This window comes from Micropterus salmoides, unplaced genomic scaffold (genome assembly GCF_014851395.1).
Source record: "Micropterus salmoides isolate LMB-PRFRI ecotype aquatic unplaced genomic scaffold, ASM1485139v1 Ms_hic_scaffold_16, whole genome shotgun sequence".
Lineage (NCBI taxonomy): Eukaryota > Metazoa > Chordata > Actinopteri > Centrarchiformes > Centrarchidae > Micropterus > Micropterus salmoides.
In genome coordinates this window covers 13024309-13047942 of record NW_024040707.1, presented here as the reverse complement: position 1 = coordinate 13047942, position 23634 = coordinate 13024309, and the positions used below count along the sequence as shown (strand labels likewise).

At 39.9% G+C, this 23634-nt stretch overlaps 1 protein-coding gene across 1 annotated transcript; it reads right to left on the bottom strand.

Annotated features, from left to right (window-relative positions):
* Nucleotides 1-468: 468 nt before the first annotated feature.
* On the bottom strand, nucleotides 469-9805 carry slc6a1a (solute carrier family 6 member 1a). The gene is made up of 15 exons (XM_038723839.1): nucleotides 9478-9805; nucleotides 8077-8462; nucleotides 7765-7896; nucleotides 7511-7611; nucleotides 7247-7356; nucleotides 6960-7092; nucleotides 6104-6238; nucleotides 5916-6019; nucleotides 5204-5328; nucleotides 4903-5015; nucleotides 4134-4265; nucleotides 3790-3892; nucleotides 3385-3485; nucleotides 3054-3221; nucleotides 469-2933 (listed from the first exon to the last, which is right to left on the bottom strand). The coding sequence occupies exons 2-15, from the start codon at nucleotides 8306-8308 to the stop codon at nucleotides 2493-2495; spliced, it is 2130 nt and encodes a 709-aa protein (XP_038579767.1). The 5' UTR covers nucleotides 8309-8462; nucleotides 9478-9805; the 3' UTR covers nucleotides 469-2492.
* Nucleotides 9806-23634: the final 13829 nt, after the last annotated feature.

The following is a 23634-nucleotide window of genomic DNA, read 5'->3' as shown; positions in this document are numbered from 1 at the left end:
CTAATGGAAACAGCAACTGCAGGAGGTGGGGGAGAAGATGCAGACACAAACACACACACAGATACACACAGAGCCATAAGAGGTTGGGGAGATGGGGCGGGTGGGCACGCCAGGCCCCGGGGCAAGAGCTGGTTTGTGGTGATGTTTTTCTTGCCGAGGCCCCTCCATCAGCTTGTGTTTCTGACACTCAGTAAACCACAAGGAAGGGCTTCAGACGCATTTCTCTCGTTCTCTTTTGATGTTTCTGTTTTTGTTACAGTTAATGTTTAGCTCCTTTTTATATATCCCCATGGTAGAGTTAAGCTGGATGTCATCCTCACTCAAAACTACTGAAGAGAGGTTTTGTTTAATTTTACACGTCCCACCTGGCCTTATTCTCTCTAAGCAAAAAATGAATCCAGCTATATGACGCTTTGTTTGTTTTTTCTTCCACTTCATCCCTGCTCGCATTTTTATTGGTCTCACATTTTCCTATATCTATTGGCTAGCAATACCCTATGGACAACAACAGGGTGTTGTCTACAAGACAAAGAACAATAGCCAATTACTGCAGGAGGATTCAGCACAGCGTACATCTTTTGATAGGATAGTGGGGTTGACCTAATTTCTTGATAACAGTGTTGAAAAGCACGCGGCTGCTACTTTAAACACACATGCTATGAGGGACATATGCCAGGCATGTATTGTATTTATATTTTCTATAATTCTTTATTTTTTCAGTCTTTTTTCTCTTTGTATAACATAACAATCGTGCTTTATCATGTGACACCATTTAGATACATATCATGTTTATATAATGTTTTACATTAGGCAGTGAGACAGTTAAAAATATACAAAACAATATTGTTTTACTAGACATAGTTTCTATTTTTAATATAATCGTCAGTATCTTCATTGTCATCATCATTTCGTATATTTCTGTAAGATATGTGCTTTAGCTTCTGTGATCAAAATATTATTGCAGAAAACAGCAACTCCATTTTTTCAACATTTAGACAATAACTTCCAGTGTAATACAGACATTCACAGTTACATGTTTTACACAGTACAGTTTTACAACAAAGTTCCAGAGAAAACTGTGGTAGAGTAACTTTATACAAAATTCACAGGACATGAACTGTAGCCATTTCACATTTTCGCTCAGTTGTTTTGCTTTTCAAAGTAAACATGTTCTGTTCAACCAGATGCCTTTCACAGTAGCTGCCATAGAAGCAAACTAACATTGTCCTAACACGCCATGGCAAAAGTCTGGGGAAATTAAAGCTTTGTGCTTTTCACTAGTAAAGCAAAGACAACACAAACAAAAAGAGAAACAGACCACTTGCTTACTGGCCTGCACTTATACATCTACATATGTATTGCTGAATACATATTGATCAAACTATAATTGATCATCACACACAAAGAAAAAAAAATGACTGTACTTTAACACAGAGTTGGTCCAGGTTTTTGTGCTAGCATACAAAGTTATATTTTATAGTTTGGCCTAGTCATGTAAATAGACTATGGCTTAGTTGAAATTGGTGCATTGGCTTAAGGCCTTCTCTCTTCTTTCTTTTTTTTTGTTTGTCAGGAGACATTTCAAGAATTCTTTTCACTGATGTTCCTGAGGAAAGCATGCAAAACGTAAACAGGATTGACTGTCAGCATTAAGGGATAGTCGATGGTTGTAAATCACTTTTCTAACCCTGTGCTTTTTTTTGTACTTCTTTGTACCCTGTGCCTTGCCAACCGAACGCTAAAATGGCATAGTTTTTGCTTTTGTCTGCCTATTGATTTTGGTCCTCCATCACAACACATATAGTATAAAACATCCTAAAAATAATTCTAAAAATGTTTCGATCACATAAAAGTTTTCCCTTTTTTTACTGAAAAAAAGGAAGGAAAAATAACAGTCTCTCTCACACACACAAAAATCTTTTGCAACAAATACTGGTTTGCTCCAGAGCTCCTAAACATGAAACTTCTTATTGGCATTGTGCTTACTCAGAGCTCCCCGTTTGCCTTGTGGCCTGTAGTTTACCTCACAGAGTGCAACGTTTGGAAAAGAGACAACTGCGTGAGGTTTAGTAAACATCCACAATAAAATTGACACCATCCCTTCCACTCTTCAATGATGTCAATTTTGTTCACTACTTCATCTACTATATTCACACGGTATTTACTTGATTCATGAAGATATTCAACAAATCTCTAATCTATATCTCTATGTTTTTTTGTTTTCTCACAGTATTACACAGCATGTTTACATTTTTTATTCAGATTTATGGTTGTATTTGTGAACACTAACAGTCTTTGATATTGTTTTCAGAACTCAAACCAACAATAAGACATCATTGGCTTGGTTTTACAAATGCAGAAAAATTAAACATGGTTCGAAAATCTGTTTTGATCACATATTGCCTCTGGAGGTAGGTGAATCAATTAAAATCTTGGAAGTCCTTTGTAATGTTCTCTTTTGTCTACGTGCTCCATGAGGGTTTCTTTGTTGTCTACACGTTGGCCTCGGCATTGGTCAGGTTAGAGGTGGGGCTTGTTGGGTTTGGGGGGTTAACGGGCTCCGTTGGGCTAGCTGGGTTGGGTGGTGGACTGCTTGGGCTAACAGTTGTGGTGGTGGGGTTAGCCGGACTGGCTGTGGTGGTGGTGGTGATGGTGGTGGTGAGACTAGTTGCTGGGGTCACTGGGCTAGTGGCGGTGGCTGGATTAGCTGGTGGAGGAGCAGGGTTAGCCGGGGTCACAGGGCTTGTTGAGTTGATAGGAGCCGGGTTGGTGGGGCTGGAAGGGTTTGCGGGAGCTGGGTTGGCAGGACTAGCGAGATTGGCTGGATTGGTGGGGCTGGATAGGGTAGCAGCGTTGGTTTCTGCCTGCTGATCGGGTCCATTCTCCTGGGGTCGCCTGACAACTGCAGGGGGTTGAAGCATTATCCGAAGTCGCTGGAAGAGGAAAAACAACGCAAATGAATTACACAGGAGAAGGGGTATGTCAGGTTACCAAATCAGAATACATCTTAATGTAAAAACCTGGCTACACAGCCCCAACAATTCACTTCTTACCTCTTTGTAAGTGCCCTTGAGTCCAAGATACATATAGATCATGTATCCTGGGATGAGTACCATAGAGGACAACGCCATGAGCCATCCCACTCCCTGACCCCAGCCCGGGAACACATAGTCTCCCATTTTTAGAGGAACCATTTGTACGGCGCTGAACAAAAACACCCCCTGTGGGAGACATGAGACGCTTTATGCATCCTGACACCACTGACTACAGGCAGCGCTGTCTCAGCCTGACATGGCTGCAGGCTGTTAATATTGACTTTATTTATTGTTTCATTTTTCATGTCATGACTTTAGATGTACTGTTGTATTAGTTCAAATTACTCACACCGACATTGAGAGGGGTGAACAAGACCCAGCACATCTTCCACCATACACAAGGCCTGTAGCCAATCATCTCCTGAATGTTGTCGTAGAACTTGTTCACACCTGCAAGACAAATTAATCTGTGATCAAAATATTCATATCCAATTTATTTCAATTTGCTGGTGGTCTGCCATGCATGATCGTGAGGATGGTGAGGTGGAACACATGAATGCTCATGACCTTGAGGCTGAATAGCGTTTGAAGCTGCGCAAATATTTTTTTCCAGACAGGTGTGATGTTTTTTTTTAACCCGACTTTTCATATATGTGATATTTTCCCATCTTCACTTATTAAATTGTGAAGAAACAAAGAATTTTAACAATAACTTTCTGTTTATTATATCGCAAGAAACATTGATGATACACACCGTAGCACCAGGATATGGAGATGCATTCAAAGAAGACCAAGAACAGCAGACACATTCCACTGGCAGAGTAGTAGTCAAACAGTTTGAACACATAGATTCCACCCTGGTTACAGAAAAATGGATAACTGTTACAAAAAGACTCATTGTACAGTACAACACAACATACTGTGGTAATGTCATAAAGAGAACAAGTCCAAATTTAAATTACCTCTTGCCCACTACATAGAATAAATGCATCAATTTCACATTTATCTTTTAATTACATCTTTTAATTCTATTACTCATTTATTTAATCTTGTGCTATTAATAGTAAGGGGTAACAAAAGAGAGCTGCCCTGCTGTACCTGTGTGATGTTTGAAAGTCCAATCACATAGGACACCAGACAGACAACTGCGATGAAGATCTCTCGTCTACCTCTAAGAACTCTGGGAAACTCGTCCACCAGAGCAGTGATGAAGCCTTCAACTGTGCAGAACTGAAGGACAGAATCATAGAAACAGCATTAGTGAGAATATATGCACAATACATTATGTACAGATCTTTTTTTTGTTTTGGTCTAGAGCCTGTGAATATTTTACAGAATATATTCTTCCACAAAATACATTTTGTTTTAGTGGTTAAGGCTGACTGATGATGACAAATGACAAAGAATGGCAGTGTGCACCAAAGCATGAGACAAAAACACTAACGTAATCATCTGAATGACCAAACATCCACTTCTTGGAGGCCATTTTGGTAATAGCTCTGTTATGCAAACTCTCAGTAGCTATGATATTTAGAATAGGGTTATAATTTATGTCAATTACTTTGAAGTGCTGGTGGTCAAAGTCATTGTATAGCTGCATTTATGGATTTTTTTCAATTCTCTGTGGCCTTAATTCAAATATCAGACATAAAAGGAAGAAACACAGACAGTGAAACCTGTGGGCACATGGAGGTGATAAAGTTGCATTAAAAAGACTTGACAGCTGATGTCAAAACTCAGCTATATCTGTCTACAAGAAGCAAATTGCGTGCTTATCATGCAGAGAGCAGGGGTGAGCTGCATGATATGTACCCGCATTTTAAATATTTAGGTCAGCCCATGAGCAGATCAACTCCAAGCCCCTTACCTGGCTGTCTATCCCCAGCATGAGCAGCATGGAGAAGAACAAAATGGCCCAGAGAGGAGACACGGGCAACTGGGTTACAGCCTCCGGGTAGGCCAGAAAAGCTAAACCAGGGCCTGGATAGTAAACAGAAAAATCACATTTCATCAGGGTTATTCTCATAGCACTCTGAAATGACTTCACATATTCTCATAGAAGTGATGAAAAAAAGCTGTGTTTAGCAGCCCGTACCAATGACAGTGCACATTTTGTGCAAAGAGACAGAACCATTACAGAAGAAGGCATCCATGCAATCCATAGTTACCTGAAGCTGCTACGTCGGCAATGTCTTTCTTTGTCACGTGTGCCATGAAGCCAACAATAGAGAAGATTACAAAGCCAGCAAACATGCTGGTACATGAGTTGATGCAGCACACAATGATAGAGTCTCTGGGGAGAGGAAACATAAAATAGGTCTGTTGTCAAAGATTTAAATTTGCTCAGGTTTTTCTTTTCTGTATTTAGCTTCTTTACACACAGGAGAGACTGAGGTCCGAAAGAGTAGCTGTGAGAATGCATCACTGCTATTAATTCCTTTTGATCATACAGATGTTGGCAAACGCACAGTTTTTTTATTGTACAGATTTAATATAAGAACTCATGACTAATAATACAAACTCTCATGTATTTTTTGCAGATATAGATGTAGAAAGATACATCCATTTGAAACAAGGACAACTATTTTTATGTAACTGATTGTTTATGTGACCCAGAACTATGGGGCTGCTGGAGAAAACACTCAGGCTTTGCAATCATAGTGGGGGGTTTTTCTCCTCCAGCCTGCACACCGACAACAAAACCAGCCTTCTCCTTAGATTGTTATTATTTTCATGCCAGCAACTCACATTGATAAGATCCTTTAAGGGCTGTTCTAATATAGTTAAAAAGCAGCAATTTAATTAAGTCACCTATATGAAATTCAGTAGAATTCTCTGTCTCATAGACTATCTCTATTTATGAATCACCACCAGTCTTACCTGTAAACATTGTTATTGAAAGGGTTATAGCTGCCCAGAGCTATAAGTGACCCCAATCCCAATCCGTAAGAAAAAAAGATCTGGGTAGCTGCATCCAGCCATACCTGACAAAGGAACACAAGCATTTAGCTGCGTGAGACCGAGCTCTACTCACTCAGGCATGCAGTACTATGATCATATGTCATTACCTCGGATTCTTTGAGTTTTTCAAATTCAGGAGTGATATAGAAGAGAATTCCCTCTCTAGCTCCAGGTAGAGTCACCCCACGGATGAAGAGAATTAACAGCATGAAGTATGGGTATGTAGCGGAGAAGTAAACGACCTATGAAATGTGAGAGATTTATCAGCAGGATAACACCATTGCAGCTTAAGCAAATTTATGATGCAAACAGAATTTGTAAATTTGGAATTCACTCACTATTCAGAAATGTTCATGAGGTTTGAAAAAATTTCTAGATTTATTTTGTTCTGTCTCTTTCAGACAAAACAACACAACAGTCAGAGAGGCCAAGTATTCAGCAAAGACATCACTGCACACTTCACTTTGAATCAGCTCCCTGTGTCTCTGTGCGTTTATAACACTGTGCAAGCAATTTGTGAGCAAAATGTGCAGGGGGATGGGGGGTATTTTGTGACCAAAACTAATTTTATTTGCCATGGTCACATGATGCACTAGACTTTTTGAAATGTGGCACCACAAGGGAGGGAAACTGCTCCAAGTGAAGGGAGAGGACAAAACCAGATTGTAGGGTATGGCTGTTTGTTGCCCCTCCTATCACAATCCACACTCAGTATAGACAAAGTGTCAGGAGAAATGGAATTAGAGGAGCCGCCATGAGGCAGAGTAGGATTAGTGAACATGAGTGTTTGATGTCTCTTCTCTTATTTTAAAATCAATCTGGGCAATACTGACAGCAATCTCAATGACTGATGAGGTGATATTTGACTGATTAATTTTGCATAGCTGTCACATTCTATTCCTTATCGAGAACCAGTATAGCAGCATAAGAGGTCTTGGATACCCAACCTGGCAAACTTCTTACCTTCCCTGTCCAGCTAACCCCTTTCCAGATACAAAAGTACACAAGGACCCAGGCGATGGCCAGTGTTATTGCCAGAGGCGCTCGAATCTGGCCTGGTTTTTCCAAGCCATCGGTCATTTCATGCATGTTGCGCCTATAAGTCAGAGCAAGCAACAATGTGAATATTATACACACAGGAAAATAAGCATGCTGCAGAGGAGGCAGTCTTTTATGATTCATGGGGATGCATGCAGGATACTTTAAAGCTCTACTGTAGTGAAAGCAAGAATAAACAGTCAATAGCTTACTCCCAAAACTCCATCACTGAACTGGTGAGATTGGTGGTATCTACAATAGAGTGGTTTGTATAACATCTCTCTGTGTTCCATGGATTGTTACATGTGCTCCATGGAAGTTCCTGAAAAACAAAAACAGTGTTTTTTTTCCCTCACTGACACTTTTAGAGCTTTTAAATGTCTTACAGATACCACAGGCTATCATTCATAATGAATTCATATAAAAACCTTGACCCTATACTGGTTTCAGCACAGAGTACACTGTGTAATACTTACAGTGGTGAAGGAGTTGTACAGGTAGTAAATGGCCCAAGAAATGATTACAATGTAGTAAATGTTAAGCCAGAAGGAAAGGACAGCTGCTGCAAGGCCCACACCTATCATACAGAAATGAATTAGGCAGTGTAGTAAAACTACCTTGGGATATGTGTCTTATGTGGCCTCCATAAATTCTGATAGTCAAACATATTTCCATGAAACACCATAAATATTAAAAAACCATAAAACCTGGTATCAAGACAAAATTGTACCTTTAAACATAGGAGCCAGTTTCCACACACCAAGCCCTCCAATTGAGGTGTATTGACCAAGGGAGCATTCCAGTAGAAACAAGGGGACCCCAGCAAATATGAGGGTCAAAAAATAGGGAATCAAGAAGGCTCCTGGATGACAAAAGTAGATCACGTTATTCACCAAAAATCTTTGTCTAAAACTACACTGACTTAAAACGCCACAGCACAACACTTAATTAGGGTTGCAAATAAAGGTGATCGGTATGCTCGACTATATGATCATAGAGCTGAATGGGCCTGCAGTAAATTAGCTATGAAAATAATGTTTACCTCCACCGTTTTTTCCACAGAGATAGGGAAATCTCCATACGTTTCCCAGTCCAATTGCATAACCAACACACGACAGGAGAAAATCAAATTTGCCCCCCCATGTTTCCCTGGCAGGCAATTCCTTTTTCTGCTTTTCGGGTTTCACGTCCAGTGACTTGGGTTTGTCGTTATTAGTGGCCACCTCGTTCAGTTCTGTGACTTGTCCATCCGTTTTGGTGCCGTTCGTCGCCATGTCTCTGGATTTGGCAGAGGTCCTGGCAGTCGGACGAGAGGCTTCAGCACCAGTCCACGCAGACAGCAGCTTCGCGGTTTTTAGACCTAACCTTTGGACCAAATGTCTGGAGATGAAGCCTGTGTGCACACACGGCTCGTCAGTCGCCGTTAACCTGGAATCGTGAATAGAGCATTTGTTTGTTTTTCAGGAGGCGCTGAAAATGTGGTTACTTGTGAAGCAAATGTGGACACATTTTGCACTACATTCATTTATTCCTCGGCAGGTACAATAAAACAGTAAATTCAAACACACACTGTTTTACTGAACTGTGCATTTTAAAACGCAGACCAAAGCATCACATGAACATTTGGCTCTCTGACAACATTTTCATTCATGGCACACTAAAAAAAACATCGATTGCAAAGTCATGTTGGACTTGCTCCTATAACTAAAACACAGACGACAGATTGCGCGTAAATTAACAGCAGCCAAACCCAGATCAGCACACACGATAACCTAAACAAAGTCTGCAATAAAATAAGCCAAAAAAAGAAAGAAAACGAAAACTGATATTAATAACATCAACGAACAAAAGAAAACTTTAAGACAAATTACAGCATCCAAAACATGCACCTCAAGCGCAAGACGCACCGTAGTAATAGCAAATAGCCTGTGAGATTTAAGCATAATGAAGTGGAGTCTACCAATTACCATCTGCAGATTCTCCTAATAGTTATCAATATATAGAATTGCAAGCAGCAGGGATACAGAGAGGTATCAAACAAACTGGAACACAAAACGCATAGTAGAGACAAAGAGATGTCCAAAGCGTAAAGGCTTTACGCATCAGGCTGCACAAATAGCCAACCCATTCTATCCGGTTAAATGAGAATCCAAACGCGATTTTAAACGCACGAGAATGCGACTCCACAGTTGCACCATCCAATAGACTAGCAATCAGCAATCAATTCTGCATTTAATTGGCTATAGCGTATAGGCGCAGAGCTCATCGTCTTTTCATTGACCCCAGCAACACATTGACAGTCTCATTCACAATTTTATCACACTCACTATCGCTGCAAATACAAAAAAAATGTAATTATGCATTAACCAGACTCTTTTGTATGAGGGTTCAAACACGCACACACGCACAGACAGACGCCAGAATTCAGCAAGCAGTTACTCACAATGATTCTGTGATCTGTGCCGCCGAGGATTCGCTGCCTGCCACAAATCTCCAAACGAGGTATCCGTAGATTCCTCCTGTGGGTGAAGTTGTAAACTCCCAATATTTCTTGGAACATAAATAGATTTTACTTCCATTAAAAGACTTAAAGGGACCATGCAGCGTTAGAGGTGTCCAAGCAGGAGCTGTCCAGCGGGGAGCAGTGCTGAAGACCAGGAGGAGGAAGAGGAGGAGGAGGATGAGGAGGAGGAGGAGGCTGAATCAACACGGGCAGCAGCCGCTTCGCCTTGTGCGACTGTCTAACATCAACAACCAGAGACTCAACTCCCATCTACACAGCCTCAATGTCATCTCAAAGTCGCCCCCCCCCCCTTCTCATCCTCATCTATAGGCTGCACTGACATCGCACTTGCAGCTTGTTTATTTTTTAATATTTGACATTGTTTCAATCTCCCCCTATTTTAAGAAATACAAATAATGAAATATTCACATTGTTTTTCTATAACCTCTCATGGACAGGCAAGCAGGTTTTGTAATCCATATGTAATGTAAGCATACAAACTGACCGAAAATGAAGACAAATCCCATTTCAGAGTGATACATTTTGGTCACTTTGTGGGGCTTTTTTTGGTCTTTAAATCGGCACAAACACTTATAGGATTCATCTGTTTGAAAATGTAATTGCCTTTGCGCCCAGCTACACAAAATGTGACACCCCCCCTCCCTAAAAAAGAGACCCCCCCCCCCCCCCCCCCCCCCCAGTGATAAAATGTATGGTCGAGGTGCAAAATGGAAACATATGGAGGCTAATATAAGCAGCATTATCAGTTCCAAACGCGTGTATTTGGAAGGTGAGGCCAGTCAACGGCTGTCTGCAAATCTGGCAAATTGTGATAAAGGGAGCCCGTCAATAAAGGGAGGGAACATTGGCTGGTTGTCTAACTCTGCCTGTAATCGTCAAAAGCCCGGCGTCTTCCACAAATGAGGGGTTGATATTCGAGGAATAAACTCGTCGACTATGCGATCATAATAGATAGATATATATAAAAGAAAAATTATAGAAAGGAAAAAAAAAACTTGTTTGAAGATTGAGGAGAGAGCCTGGGGAAAATGTTTACATGGACAGCAAATCAGCGAAGAATGGATCCAAGAATTGGATTTTAATTTTCTTCTTTTTCTAAAAGAAACCACCTGGAAAGTGAAACTCGAGAACAAAGCCTTTCTTTAAGGAGCAGTAGGTCAAGTTGAAGTGCAACGGTAAGTGTTTCACAACCTGCATAAACAGGCCCACTTGTTTGATTTACGTGAATATTTAGCACAAGTTTTTCTTCAGCTCAGCTGTTTTTCTTGCGTGAACAGTGATGTCACGTTGGCTTCTACTTGTCTGTGCCTTTACTAACGTCACTTCATTTGGAGGCTTTGCAGAATGCCTTCATGCTTTTAGTTTTGTTTCCTAACTCCACTGGCTGCTCACTTAGTTTCCTGCTCCAGATACAGTATGTAGCCTAGATGCACTTTTGTTTATTATTATTATTTTCAATGTTAATGAGTTGAGGAAATGCACACTGACTGCGGTGCAAACTTCTGGAAATGCTCTGGCAGGGAGATCAAGCGCATTTAGACTCCAGTGCGAATATGCCTATCACAGGCTGAGAGGGCACCAGATGGCAAACCAATGAGGGGTGAACTAACCTACTAAATGATACCACATGAAATGCAGCATTTAAAATCCCATCTGGGTTGCCGTCCCTGCGGACATGGAGTGTGAAACATGACACGTATTTATACACCTGCCGATGGAGCACACAGGCATGTCCAATAGGCTGGTGACATGTATGCTCAGCCAGCTGACCTCCTAACCCCGCTTTGGTTTGATTCAGTGCACTGCCATTTTCACCAGCAGTCCTCAGCCTCTTCAGTCGGAAGCTTGTATTAGGCTCCTTGTGAATGCTGCAGGTACTACATTAGGCTAGGATTACTTGTCCTTTCTTGTAATGGCCTTTGGAGTATGTGACTGAGATTGAGGCTTGGGTTACGCCTCTCTACTGGCACTGTATATGTTGAGAAATTTAATTTGAAAATTACGTTTTGTCCTAAAGATGGCTATTCTTTGGATCTAATAAAAATTGTTAAAATAAACACAAATTTAGTCAAAGATAAATTAATAATTAATAAATAAAAATCAAGTACTTAAATGTTTTCAAATTGCGTTTTTAAATATCAGCTCAAGTAGAATTTCCAAAACAGATGAGAATATAACACAATTTAATGTAAAAAAACAAACAAAAAAGCTCCTCTGTGTGTGGCTCAAGCAGTGTTGCAATATCCTCCTGAGGATGATGACAAGGCCCTCTGTATGAATGTGCCCTCCATTTTCTCCCTTGATGTCTGTTTTAATAACCTACCTTGAAGTGATTGTTTTAACTGCATGCTAATCTCTATGCAATTTTGTGAGCATTTCCCAGTTTTCAGAATGCATTTTCATGGACTCACATTTCCCAACACCAGTCTGCAATTTGAGGCCACAAAATTAACTGATTAGCATGATGATTAGTCATTAGTATGCTAATCATAAGCAATTCACATATTTTATTCATATTGTCACAGGCTTGTTTTTCTCCTGCTGAAATTGTGTATACATCCCATATTATTTTTTATTGTAAACATGCAATTCACTCTGGTGACTGCTGTTACAGTGAGAATGCAGATTTTTTTATACATATAGTGCATCATAACGTAATGTCACCATTTGTACATACAATAATGCTAATCAAAAATAACCTAATCATGTTAAATTATACTGTATACTGTATATGATAACAGAAGACAATATTGCTTCAGTCCCCCTTTCAGGATAAACCTGGTTGCTAAAAAGGTGCTGCATCAAAACAAAATTTGCAAAATGGAATTAAAAAAAACAAAAAATCAACACTAAATATTTAGAAAACCCTTGTTTTGACAGCTAGATAGCCTTCAACAGGATTTATAAAACATAAATATGTCTTATTAGGTAATCCCACAAAGAGTTGTGCAGCCTCTTTTCTGTTGCTGTCTGATCTTTGTTTTCCTCAGCCACTAACCGTGATTGCTGCTGTACGTTTTCCTTGACTGGGAGAATATAGAGTACAATACCGCTGTGGTGCACCGTGTCTTGATGATAGGGGGATTGGTGTACATGTCACTTGGGAAGTAATGCATAACTGAGTAACCACTCACTCAATATTTCTATATAAAGCATGAGTAGGATCTGGTCTGCCCTCCCAGGAACGATTGATGAATCGATGATTCATTGATGATTTACCTCACACCTGCACATGCTGCTCAGAGACATTTGAGATATTCACTGCATATATCCAGCTTTTTTTATTCTATGGCACTACACGGTGATCTCCACAGTGTGTAGCCTCCGAAGAAGCTGAAATCACTTCATGGCTACATGCTCTTATTTGTCTGTGCTTCTTTAGTATAGCATTTGTTTAGCTTGACCTAAATTGCTGTGAAGTGAGTGCCTCAGCAGCTCTGTCTCGCCTCTCTATTTCTCCCTCCCTACGTCTTTGTATGCCTCCTTTTCTCTTTCACTCTCTCTCTCTCTCTCTCTCTCTCTCTCTCTCTCTCTCTCTCACACACACACACACAATTTACAAACAAGCAAAACAAGCTGAGAGGACAGTTTAAAAAAAAAAAAAAAATAACAAACAGCTTTTGCCAGATATTATTTACATATGTAGTGAAGTATTGTGGGACGTAAGAATCAGTGAGGTGGGCTGGCCAATGATATTTCAGGAATAGCGAGTGAATCATCCACCAAATTTGTGGAGCATGCTCTGTTTCTCTCCTTGGTGTTTTTTTTTCTGATTTTACCTTCCTGAAGGGATCAACTATGCAAAGAAGTTAAATCCCACAGCTACAAAAAAAGACTAGCTTTTTTCCCTCTGTTGGGATTCTGATGTAGCATTTGCCACTCATTTAAAAGAGATGCCGTTTGCACAAATCCATGGAATTAGACAGCCGTGATTTAAGAGACATTCAGCCTGGTTGCAGGTTTAACATGTTTGGCATCGTCATCGTGCACCAAGCAGGATGAGGACAGGTACTCGTGTGTGATCTGTTGACAGCTCTGTGTGACAGCCAGCACACGGTGTGGATTTAGTTAACATATGACCTCCATGATAACCAGTATGGGGGCACTAAATCGCTTCAAATTTTGTACATGTGTTGCTAGGCAACAGCATAATCGGTCTCCGTCTCTCCCTCCTTATATGGCTCTCTACTGGGATTGCTGTGCTGCTATCATTGAAAATGGTTAATTAACTTCTACAAAAAGTCCATTAATGGTGCAGATTAGGCATCTGAGGGTTAAAAAGCACATCTAGGCAACGCAGAACTATACGCCAGCATACAAATGCATGTCAAAGGGCCTTTGAAATGAATTATCCTAGAGCCACACACCTGGTTGTGTTTTAGCGATAGCAGCTTAAGGACTATTATAAACAATATTATCACCATAAAAAAGGTTACTGGTTCCATTTAACAAAGTTAGATAATCTGTTATGATTGAATCTCAGAATAAGCAAACAATTTAATGCAATTACAAGGGCAGTTAACAATGAATGCTACCCTGTCAGGAAAAATGTGTATCTAGATAGTCTAGATTTATACGGGCGGCTGTGACTCAGGAGATGGCCGTTAATCGGAAGGGCGGCGGTTCAATCCCGGCCCCCACCAGGCTCCATGTCGAAGTGTCCTTGGGCAAGATACTGAACCCCGAATTGCCCCTGGTGGCTGTTCCGCCAGTGTGTGAATGTTAGTTTCTGTTTGAGCACATAGGCTCAGTGAATGAATAGTGAATGCAGATGTAGTGTAAAAGTGCTTTGAGTGGTCGAAAAGACTAGAAAGGCGCTATACAAATACAGAACATTTACATTATAATGTAACACAACACACACTTTTTTGTTGTTGCAGTGAATACAGATATAAAGTTAAAATATGACTGGTGCTGGGATGCTGATACTGACCTTGTATTTAATATTTATCACAACAATGTAAAAATGAGTAAAAGTCTAATTTTGTAGATTTTAAATATATAACTTATGTGCAAACATAGATGGCGTGCCAAACACAATTTAAAGATTCATTGTTATATTAAAAAAGTGCACTAAAATGTGTCATTAATTACAGGTAAGTTCATGTAAATACTATATCTTGTGATATGTTCATAACAAATAAACTACTTGTTCAAATAATATCATGTTGTAACATCAATGCAAAGAAATTGCACCACAATATTTGAGAAAAACATTGCGTACAGTGATCTGAATCTTTAATTTAAAACATGTCTGGAAGGAGACATCACTTCATTCATATGTTAGAAAATTCCTGCATGAGGAATTTTCTAACATATGATGACTCTAGAAAAAAGGGGGATATAAAGCTTGCCCAGAGAACAGTGTGTTTAGTATTTCTATACTTCTACCTGCTTGAGTTTAACTCAGTCTCCGTTACAATGTATGTTAATAAAATACTTCAGCAAAGGGACTAAATAAATCTCAGTGTGTCAAAGGTAGAGTATCGTATAATACCTTGAATTATTATTAATTGAATTGTCACTGGCTTCTTCTTGATATACTGCATCTCCTGCAATTAAGAGTTGAATTTCAGCTCCCATAATTCTGTTGTGTTCTTTGCTTGGTCCTCATTACAACCAGGGTTACAGAGTAATATATGGAAATATAAATAATAGGATTAAAGCAATTTGATTGCAAATGAATGACAAACCCACAATAATCAAATTGCTGACACTTTGGGGGCAAGATGATTTATTATCATATTACTGCTTTTTTATTTAGGGGAAATGTACTCTGACTGAGATAATTTAGCCATAACAAAGCATTACATTCTTAAAATTACTATGTTTACCTTCACATTCTGCAGATTTAAAAGGCAAATTAATCCATACACTATAATCTGGTTTATGAGTATGTACTAAGAAAAAAGGAAATTGAAAGTTGGACTACATAAAAGTTGTGTATCATGCAGCAAATGAGCACTTTCATGGCATACATGTCACAATATCTGGCTTTGTCATTTAAAACCAACAAGATCATTCTGAATGTTTTTGTGTTAGATTTGGCTGCACAGTTTGCACTAGATTCATATGCTACTGTGAACAACTGGCTCATCAAACATTGTACACCTGAGAAACCACCACAGAAAAGGAGACCACAGTTTTAATGCACATTAACATGTCTGCGTCAGGGGAAAGTGTGGGGAGTGAAGGGAAGCGAAGGGTCCATCACCAGCATCACCAAACAGGAGGGAACCACAACATAGAGCTCTTTAAATGCAAGCTTTGACAGAAGCTTGCAATCTTTTCTCCCCACACTGCCCCTGCTAATCCCCTCTATTCAACCACATCACTATGGAAACTGACTGGATGTCTCACCCTTGCTGCCTAACTTCTGCCATGCAGCCATGTCCGCCACTGACATGGAGGTTGTGTAGTTAAATGCTGCCTGATCGCTGCTCCACAACACTCCCCATTTCTCCAAGTTGTAACATTAGTGGCTATTATTGGCTGCCGTATTGATGCCAGATTGATCATTCAGTTAATGTTTTTTAAGATCTAAAAGATGGCTCCAGAAGAGACAATCACTGTAGTATAAGTTCAAAGCTATGCAAGAGTAAGCACCTCAGCATTTAAAAGAAAAACGTGGCCGGGGAGTTTGAGGTGGATGGAGAAAATTTTCATATTCCTGCGCCTTCTACCTATTTCATTTCTTTGCCTCTCCTCTGGCAAAATTGCAGGAGAATATTTGTCATGGTTTTAAAAGGTTTATCAGCTTCAAAGCTGAGGGAGCTGGTCGTCCAACCCATCAGTGAGACCACGCAATCCTTCCAGCACTGACAAGAATGGATGAGAGTATGTGGACAAAATTCCCCAGCTAAGCTCCCAATTCAGAGCTTTTACATAAAGCTTGGAGAAGCAAATTTGCATTTGCCATTGATGTCAGCTTTAATCCATCCCAAACAACTTCTTCAACCCCCTCAAAATCTTGGAGTAGAGCTTCAGTAATTGCTAATTACAAGAAAAAGATGGTTGTAATCAGTGGCACCATCAGCCTGGTCAGCACTAACACTGTTAACCTGAGATAAGCTGGAATCAGCTGGAGAACAGAGCCCACAGGTAAACACAACCTAGACATAGGCAAGTGAAAATGAAGCCTGTGCGACAGCGTCTTGAGATAGTTTAAACCTTGTGAAATTTACCAGGAAAGCAGCATAATCACAAACTCATTTTTTAGGAAAGCCATATTGAAATTTCTCAGATTTTTATTTGCATTCTTCTTTTGGTAAACGCCATATTGCAGCCTACACCGTATGAAAGTGAAATTCACAGGTATAGACTGCTGCACACACCTCAGTTGCAAAAAATAACACGTCCACTAGCAGGTGGTGCTATTTTCAAGGTAAATGTGTTTTGGTCAGTAACTTTCACATAGTATGTCGCACATTCAAACACCTGAATTGAGCTGCATCTCTTGATATAGGCCAAGCTCATTTTTGCCAATATATATTCTTTGCAAAATTGTGAAATGTTCTAAATCTACTATTTTGATCTTCTCCTAGGCAGCGGATTTGACCTGCAGTTGAGCACATAGACTCTATTGACCCCCATGATTGAAAGTTATTAAAAGAATTTTAATAATCCAAAACATTTGCAAGTTATAAAGAAACAACTTCCTGTAGGTTACGGTCAAAACAATAAGTGATGTCATATCTCCACATAGGTCTGTCCGATTAACAGGAAACTTGGGTCAGTACTTTCCGTTGCCATAGCGAGGCTCAAAAGTTGGAGCCTATCGGCAACTAGGTGGCGATTTTGTTGCAAAATGATGAAATATGCAAAACCTACTTTTTCAAACTCCTCCAAGGCTGAGAGTCAGATCTACACGAAACGTTGCACATAGAATCTGTGGAGTCTCATGGTCAACTGTGAAAAGAATTTTGATGCTTAACATGTGACTTGGGCCAGTAGTAGGGCCTTGCCACACTGAGGCTCTGTGGTAATTTTGGCACCAATCAGCCAATAGGTTGTTGTAAAATAATTGAAAATATGCTAAAAAATTTCCCAAACTACTATTTTTTTATTAAATGTTTTCCAATGTCATTGCAAGGGGCCAGGAGCCTTGGACCCCATTAATACCTCCTTCTAGTCTAGTTTTGCTTGTTGCTATCGTCTGACATCTTTTCATAAAAATGCCAAAAGCCAAAAAGAAAAAAAGAAAAAAAAAGCTCAGTACATGAATAACTTGCCTGACTTGTTTGAATGCAGCTACTCCAATGTGTGGATATTTACTAGATAACTGACTTAAAATGACTATCACAAGTTTCAACACTATGATAATCATTTAATTTCAGAGCCAAAAATAAGTTCTGATGTAAATGTAAAAGAATGTGTATTAACTTGTCATTGGCATTACTTGGTAGACATCTAAAACACCGTCAAAGAAATTAGTATACTGGAAGGGTTGAATAAGAAAAGGTTTGTCATAATTAATGAGAAAATATATATTTGCAAGGTAATATTTTGTGTCTATATCGCTTCCCCAGAATGTGTAGTCAGCAAATAGTGAACAATGAAATAAATAAATGATGTCCTTGATAAATGATTCATAAGTCATTTGTTCTTACAAATCCACATCTAGCAGTGCAACAATCTACAGTATTTTAACATTTATGAGGTAGTGTTAGGACTAACTTGCGTGTTGTTGAGACAGTGTAGATTCGGACTCAGAGGAGAAAATAACATCTGGACTGACATGTTTGGCCAACCAAAACAATTTTCACAAACTCAGATTGTGGACAAATTCATCATTTTTGCAGCTGCAAGAAAATTTATATGCAAGGACAAGCTTTCCCCTGGACAGAGACACACAATGTAATGTGCATTTTTATTTTATTTGTTCAACTTTGAAAACTGATTGGAAGGATGAGGTTCCTCAGACATTTATAAAACCAATTCTAAACCATTTCATCCTTTCCCCGACATGTTATGTTTAAAAATTCTCCTTTTTAAGGAAATTTCAGAGCTAACTTCTTTGTGACATTTCTTAGGATGTAAAGCATATATGGTCACATTAATCAATACAATTATCATTGGTACTAGTACCAAAAGTGCTAGTATTGTAGTATTTATGAGCATTGTAACTGTCTCCACCAGCTGTCTCTGTGTCATCTACCATGGGGCCAGGGTGACCGATGTCTGTAAGGGCAATTAAATTGTATAATTCTTTAATGTTCATATGTCTTGCTGTTGATTAACAAGACTAAGTCATGCTGGCAGCTCTGTGAGGCTGTACTCAGGCACAGCAGTGCTTTGAGCTAAATGCTAACATCAGTCCGCTAGCATGCTTGCAATGATGATGCTAACATGCTGATGTTTAGCCCGTATAATCGTTTATCATGATCACAATCCTATAATTTAGCATGCCAATTAACACTGAACAAAAAGGACAGCTGACGCGAACCTCATGGTGGTGCTAGAACACAAATCAATATAGAATATGTAAGTGGAACTACGCAACTGTCTAACATATTCAGTTTTAACTTTACATGGGCAGATATTCAATATTAAAGGACACCAACTGGGATCAGGAGCAAAAAAAAAGGTCAAGTTCAGTCCATTTTACTTATATAACCCACTAGCACAAACTTGCCTCAAGTAGTTTTATTATCTGTACAGCAGGACACACTCTATCCAGTAGCATGTCCAGACTATTTTGACTGGGTTGGCACTGACTTATGCAGGGCTGGGACACACAGACACACACACATATGCCAGAATTTCATTAATTTACCATTTCTGTCTCCACTACTAATAACTTTAATTACTAACATTAAAGTATCTTATATATATATATTAGATAAATAGACACTACAAAGAAGAGGTTTTTGTACTCATCAAACAGTTGGTTTGAACTAAGGCCTCTTACTGGGAAGATAGCCGATGAGAGTCGGTCATAGTTTTCACTGGAGTGGCCAATCAGGTCAGGGGCTTGTGCCACCCCAGGCCACTGCCTGACCTCTATCCTTACACCCTAGATACAGATAAGGGAAAACTCCTCCCAAAATACCCTTAAAAGGGAAAATTTGAAGAAACCCTAGGAAGCGCAAAAGAGGAGGAACCTCTCTTCCAGGATAAACAGACATGCAATAGATGTCGTGTGTAGAGAACTGACTAACATAGTAAAATTACAGTATGGACAATCAGTATGACAGTATTATAGATTAATTGTAAATATACTTGTACATGATGAATATGGATCCTGTATTGACCAACTTCCAGGAGCTGCCAAACTGACAGGACATGAGCTACACAAACAGGCAAGAGGCAAAGCTGAAGCTTGACATTCACACAGATAGGAGAAAGAAAAACAAACTCACAGAGAGAAAGAGAGACAAGGACAACCTGCACACAAGGGAGAGAAAGAATCTCCTGGAGGAGGAAGATCCAGATCCAAAACATCTGTAATGAGGCGCCGACAGCCAGGGGAGAGAGAGAGGTCCCAGGACACTCGACGGTACAGTGCAGAGAAGCCTGAGCAAAAAGAGGGGACACAGAGAAAATAAAGAGTGAGAGAGGGAGATAGCCACATAGCTTTGATACTCATGCATGTAGGACATCAAACAAACAGAGGGTTAGAGAGATGAAGTTATTTTCAGAAAGTTTACAGCATCTCGTCGGCAGGACAAACATGGACTATAAGCATTAGGCTCAATAGATTAACAGGTACAAGGTCTGAAGTAATCAAAGAATAAGCAACTAACTGAAAGTTAAGGCAAAAAGGTGAGTTTCACGTTTGGACAATACTCAATAGAGTCGGACTGTCTGATGTCAGTGGGCGGGTTATTCCGGAGGAAGGGGGAATGACAGGAAAAGGACCTGCAGCCAACTTCTTTTTAACTCTGGGGACAGGCGGGAGTATTCTGAGAGCGGAGAGCACAGGATGGAATATAAGGTTTAAGGAGATAAGACAGGTATGAAGGGGCGAGCCCATTTTAAATTTTGTAAGTCACCAGAAGCACGTCTGATCTAACATGGATAGGGAGCAAATGAGGGGAAGCTAAAATTGGTGTAATATGGTCAGATTTTCTAGTAATCCAAATTCTAGCTGCAGCGTTCACATTTTAAAGACTTTTACAACTAAAGTAATTAAGTCTGAATGAAACAAAGGGGTGAATTAGGATCTCTGCATCAGCCTTGGACAGAAAAGACAGGCTTTTAGCTGTGTTGCATGAGTGAAAAAAAGGCAGTCTTGGGGATTTCTTTAATATGCTGATGAATAGACAGGGTACTGTAGGATCAAAGATCATAGGTTCTTGGCTGTTGAACTTTGAGACATCATACAGCTGTCAGGAGTTACTGTTGGTGATTAAACTGGTGTCTATGTCGTGCTAGGCCTATGATCAGCGTCTCAGTTTTATTTGAATTTAAGAGCAGGAAGTTACGTGACATCCACATTTTCAGAGCAGACACGGAGGCCTCTAATTTGTGTATGATCATCTGCTTTGTAGGCACACACAGCTGAGTATCATCAGCATAGGTGGAAATTAATTCCATGACTTCACATAATATGGCCCAGAGGTGAAATATAAAGACAGAAAGGCAGAGGGACAAGAACAAACCCCTGAGGTACTCCATATAGAGTAGAGTGAGTTAATCCAACCGCCCTACTTTTCACTTAGTTATTTGACTTTCTTACAAAAAATTTCACTTATACTACCTGAGTCTCTGCCCCAGGGGCCGTCTGAACACTTGGGTCCCTGAGCCTGTGCCTGGTAGGCCCATTCAGTAATCCATCCATGACCAGAGCCTGCCAGAATTACATTTTAAATTAAAGACAGCTATCTATTTTGAAACTGCACTGCAACCAGTAGACTGCCTGCAAAAATGAATTTTTGACACTATAGAAAAAAGGCTAACCCACTTTGTATGTGTTCTTTTGCATTATTAGAACACTGGCTATAAGCTTTACAGACAAATCCCAAACTGGTTAGATTTGTCACCCCTCAGCCTCACAAGGGAAGACCCATGAATTAACAGTCTTGCTTGTGTGCTTTGGCTGCTTGTTCTAAATAACTTAATTCCTCCGTGATCTCCCATGTATCCCCATGGCACAGTAAACTGTACAAAGTAAACCACATTTTATTTAGAGAGCATCAGATTTTTCACAGGCATAGACCAGTGGTGGACTGGAAAATGTATTTAAAGTTGCACAATTAATCAGCATGATGAGTGTTTTAGCACATGGGCAGATATTCAATTAGGGGCTTTTCCACTTGGGGCGTTAGGGTTTTTGGATGTTTGTCAGCATCTATTTTTTCTTTGCTTTAAAACACCCACTAGTTATAGCTCCCTTTCTCAGCTTTGCATTTCCTTGCAACAGACTACTTTATATTTGACTGTTCTTAATGTATTAATGTATCAGGTTCTGGGCTTCTTTACATGTAAACAGCAACTTACTTTGTTTAACAGGACTGTTTCATTTTTTTGTCTCCTTGTGCATAACATTTTTGTGGTCTCAGAACCAGCAGAAACGTTTTGTTGCCTTTGCACATAAGTACAAATGCATTAGCACTAAGAAGTGGAAAAATTAAAGTATGCAAGATAAATACAGATGCTCCAAAGTTACTGCCCTTTTGATTTCAAGTATAATTTCTTTCGTGTAGCGAAAGTATTCGGCCCCCTTGAACTTTTTGACCTTTTGCCACATTTCAGGCTTCAAACATAAAGATATAAAACTGTAATTTTTTGTGAAGAATCAACAACAAGGGGGACACAATTATGAAGTGGAACGAAATTTATTGGATATTTCAAACCTTTTTAACAAATAAAAAACTGAAAAATTGGGCAAAATTATTCAGCCCCTTTACTTTTAGTGCAGCAAACTCTCTCCAGAAGTTCAGTGAGGATCTCTGAATGATCCAATGTTGACCTAAATGACTAATGATGATAAATAGAATCCACCTGTGTGAAATCAAGTCTCCGTATAAATGCACCTGCTCTGTGATAGTCTCAGAGGTTCGTTTAAAGCGCAGAGAGAATCATGAAGAACAAGGAACACACCAGGCAGGTCTGAGATACTGTTGTGGAGAAGTTTAAAGCCGGATTTGGATACAAAAAGATTTCCCAAGCTTTAAACATCCCAAGGAGCACTGTGCAAGCGATAATATTGAAATGGAAGGAGTATCAGACCACTGCAAATCTATGAAGACCCGGCCGTCCCTCTAAACTTTCAGCTCATACAAGGAGAAGACTGATCAGAGATGCAGCCAAGAGGCCCATGATCACTCTGGATGTACTGCAGAGATCTACAGCTGAGGTGGGAGACTCTGTCCATAGGACAACAATCAGTCGTATACTGCACAAATCAGGCATTTATGGAAGAGTGGCAAGAAGAAAGCCATTTCTTAAAGATATCCATAAAAAGTCTTGTTTAAAGTTTGCCACAAGCCACCTGGGAGACACACCAAACATGTGGAAGAAGGTGCTCTGGTCAGATGAAACCAAAATCGAACTTTTTGGCAACAATGCAAAACATTATGTTTGGCGTAAAGGCAACACAGCTCATCACCTTGAACACACCATCCCCACTGTCAAACATGGTGGTGGCAGCATCATGGTTTGGGCCTGCTTTTCTTCAGCAGGGACAGGGAAGATGGTTCAAATTGATGGGAAGATGGATAGAGCCAAATACAGGACCATTCTGGAAGAAAACCTGATGGAGTCTGCAAAAGACCTGAGACTGGGACGGAGATTTGTCTTCCAACAAGACAATGATCCAAAACATAAAGCAAAATCTACACTGGAATGGTTCACAAATAAACATATCCAGGTGTTAGAATGGCCAAGTCAAAGTCCAGACCTGAATCCATTAGAGAATCTGTGGAAAGAACTGAAAACTGCTGTTCAAAAACGCTCTCCATCCAACCTCACTGAGCTCGAGCTGTTTTGCAAGGAGGAATGGGCAAAAATTTCAGTCTCTCGATGTGCAAAACTGACATAGACGTACCCCAAGCGACTTACAGCTGTAATCGCAGCAAAAGGTGGCGCTACAAAGTATTAACTTAAGGGGGTTGAATAATTTTGCACGCCCAA

What these genes read in the sequence shown, in the direction of transcription:
- slc6a1a (XM_038723839.1), bottom strand. Translation starts at nt 8,308, where the DNA reads ATGGCGACGAACGGCACCAAAACGGATGGACAAGTCACAGAACTGAAC. An exon ending in TCACCCCTCTCAATGTCGGT is followed by an intron (nt 3,222 to 3,384) that starts GTGAGTAATTTG and finishes TGTCTCCCACAG; the next exon opens with GGGGTGTTTTTGTTCAGCGC. An exon ending in TCAAGGGCACTTACAAAGAG is followed by an intron (nt 2,934 to 3,053) that starts GTAAGAAGTGAA and finishes TTCCTCTTCCAG; the next exon opens with CGACTTCGGATAATGCTTCA.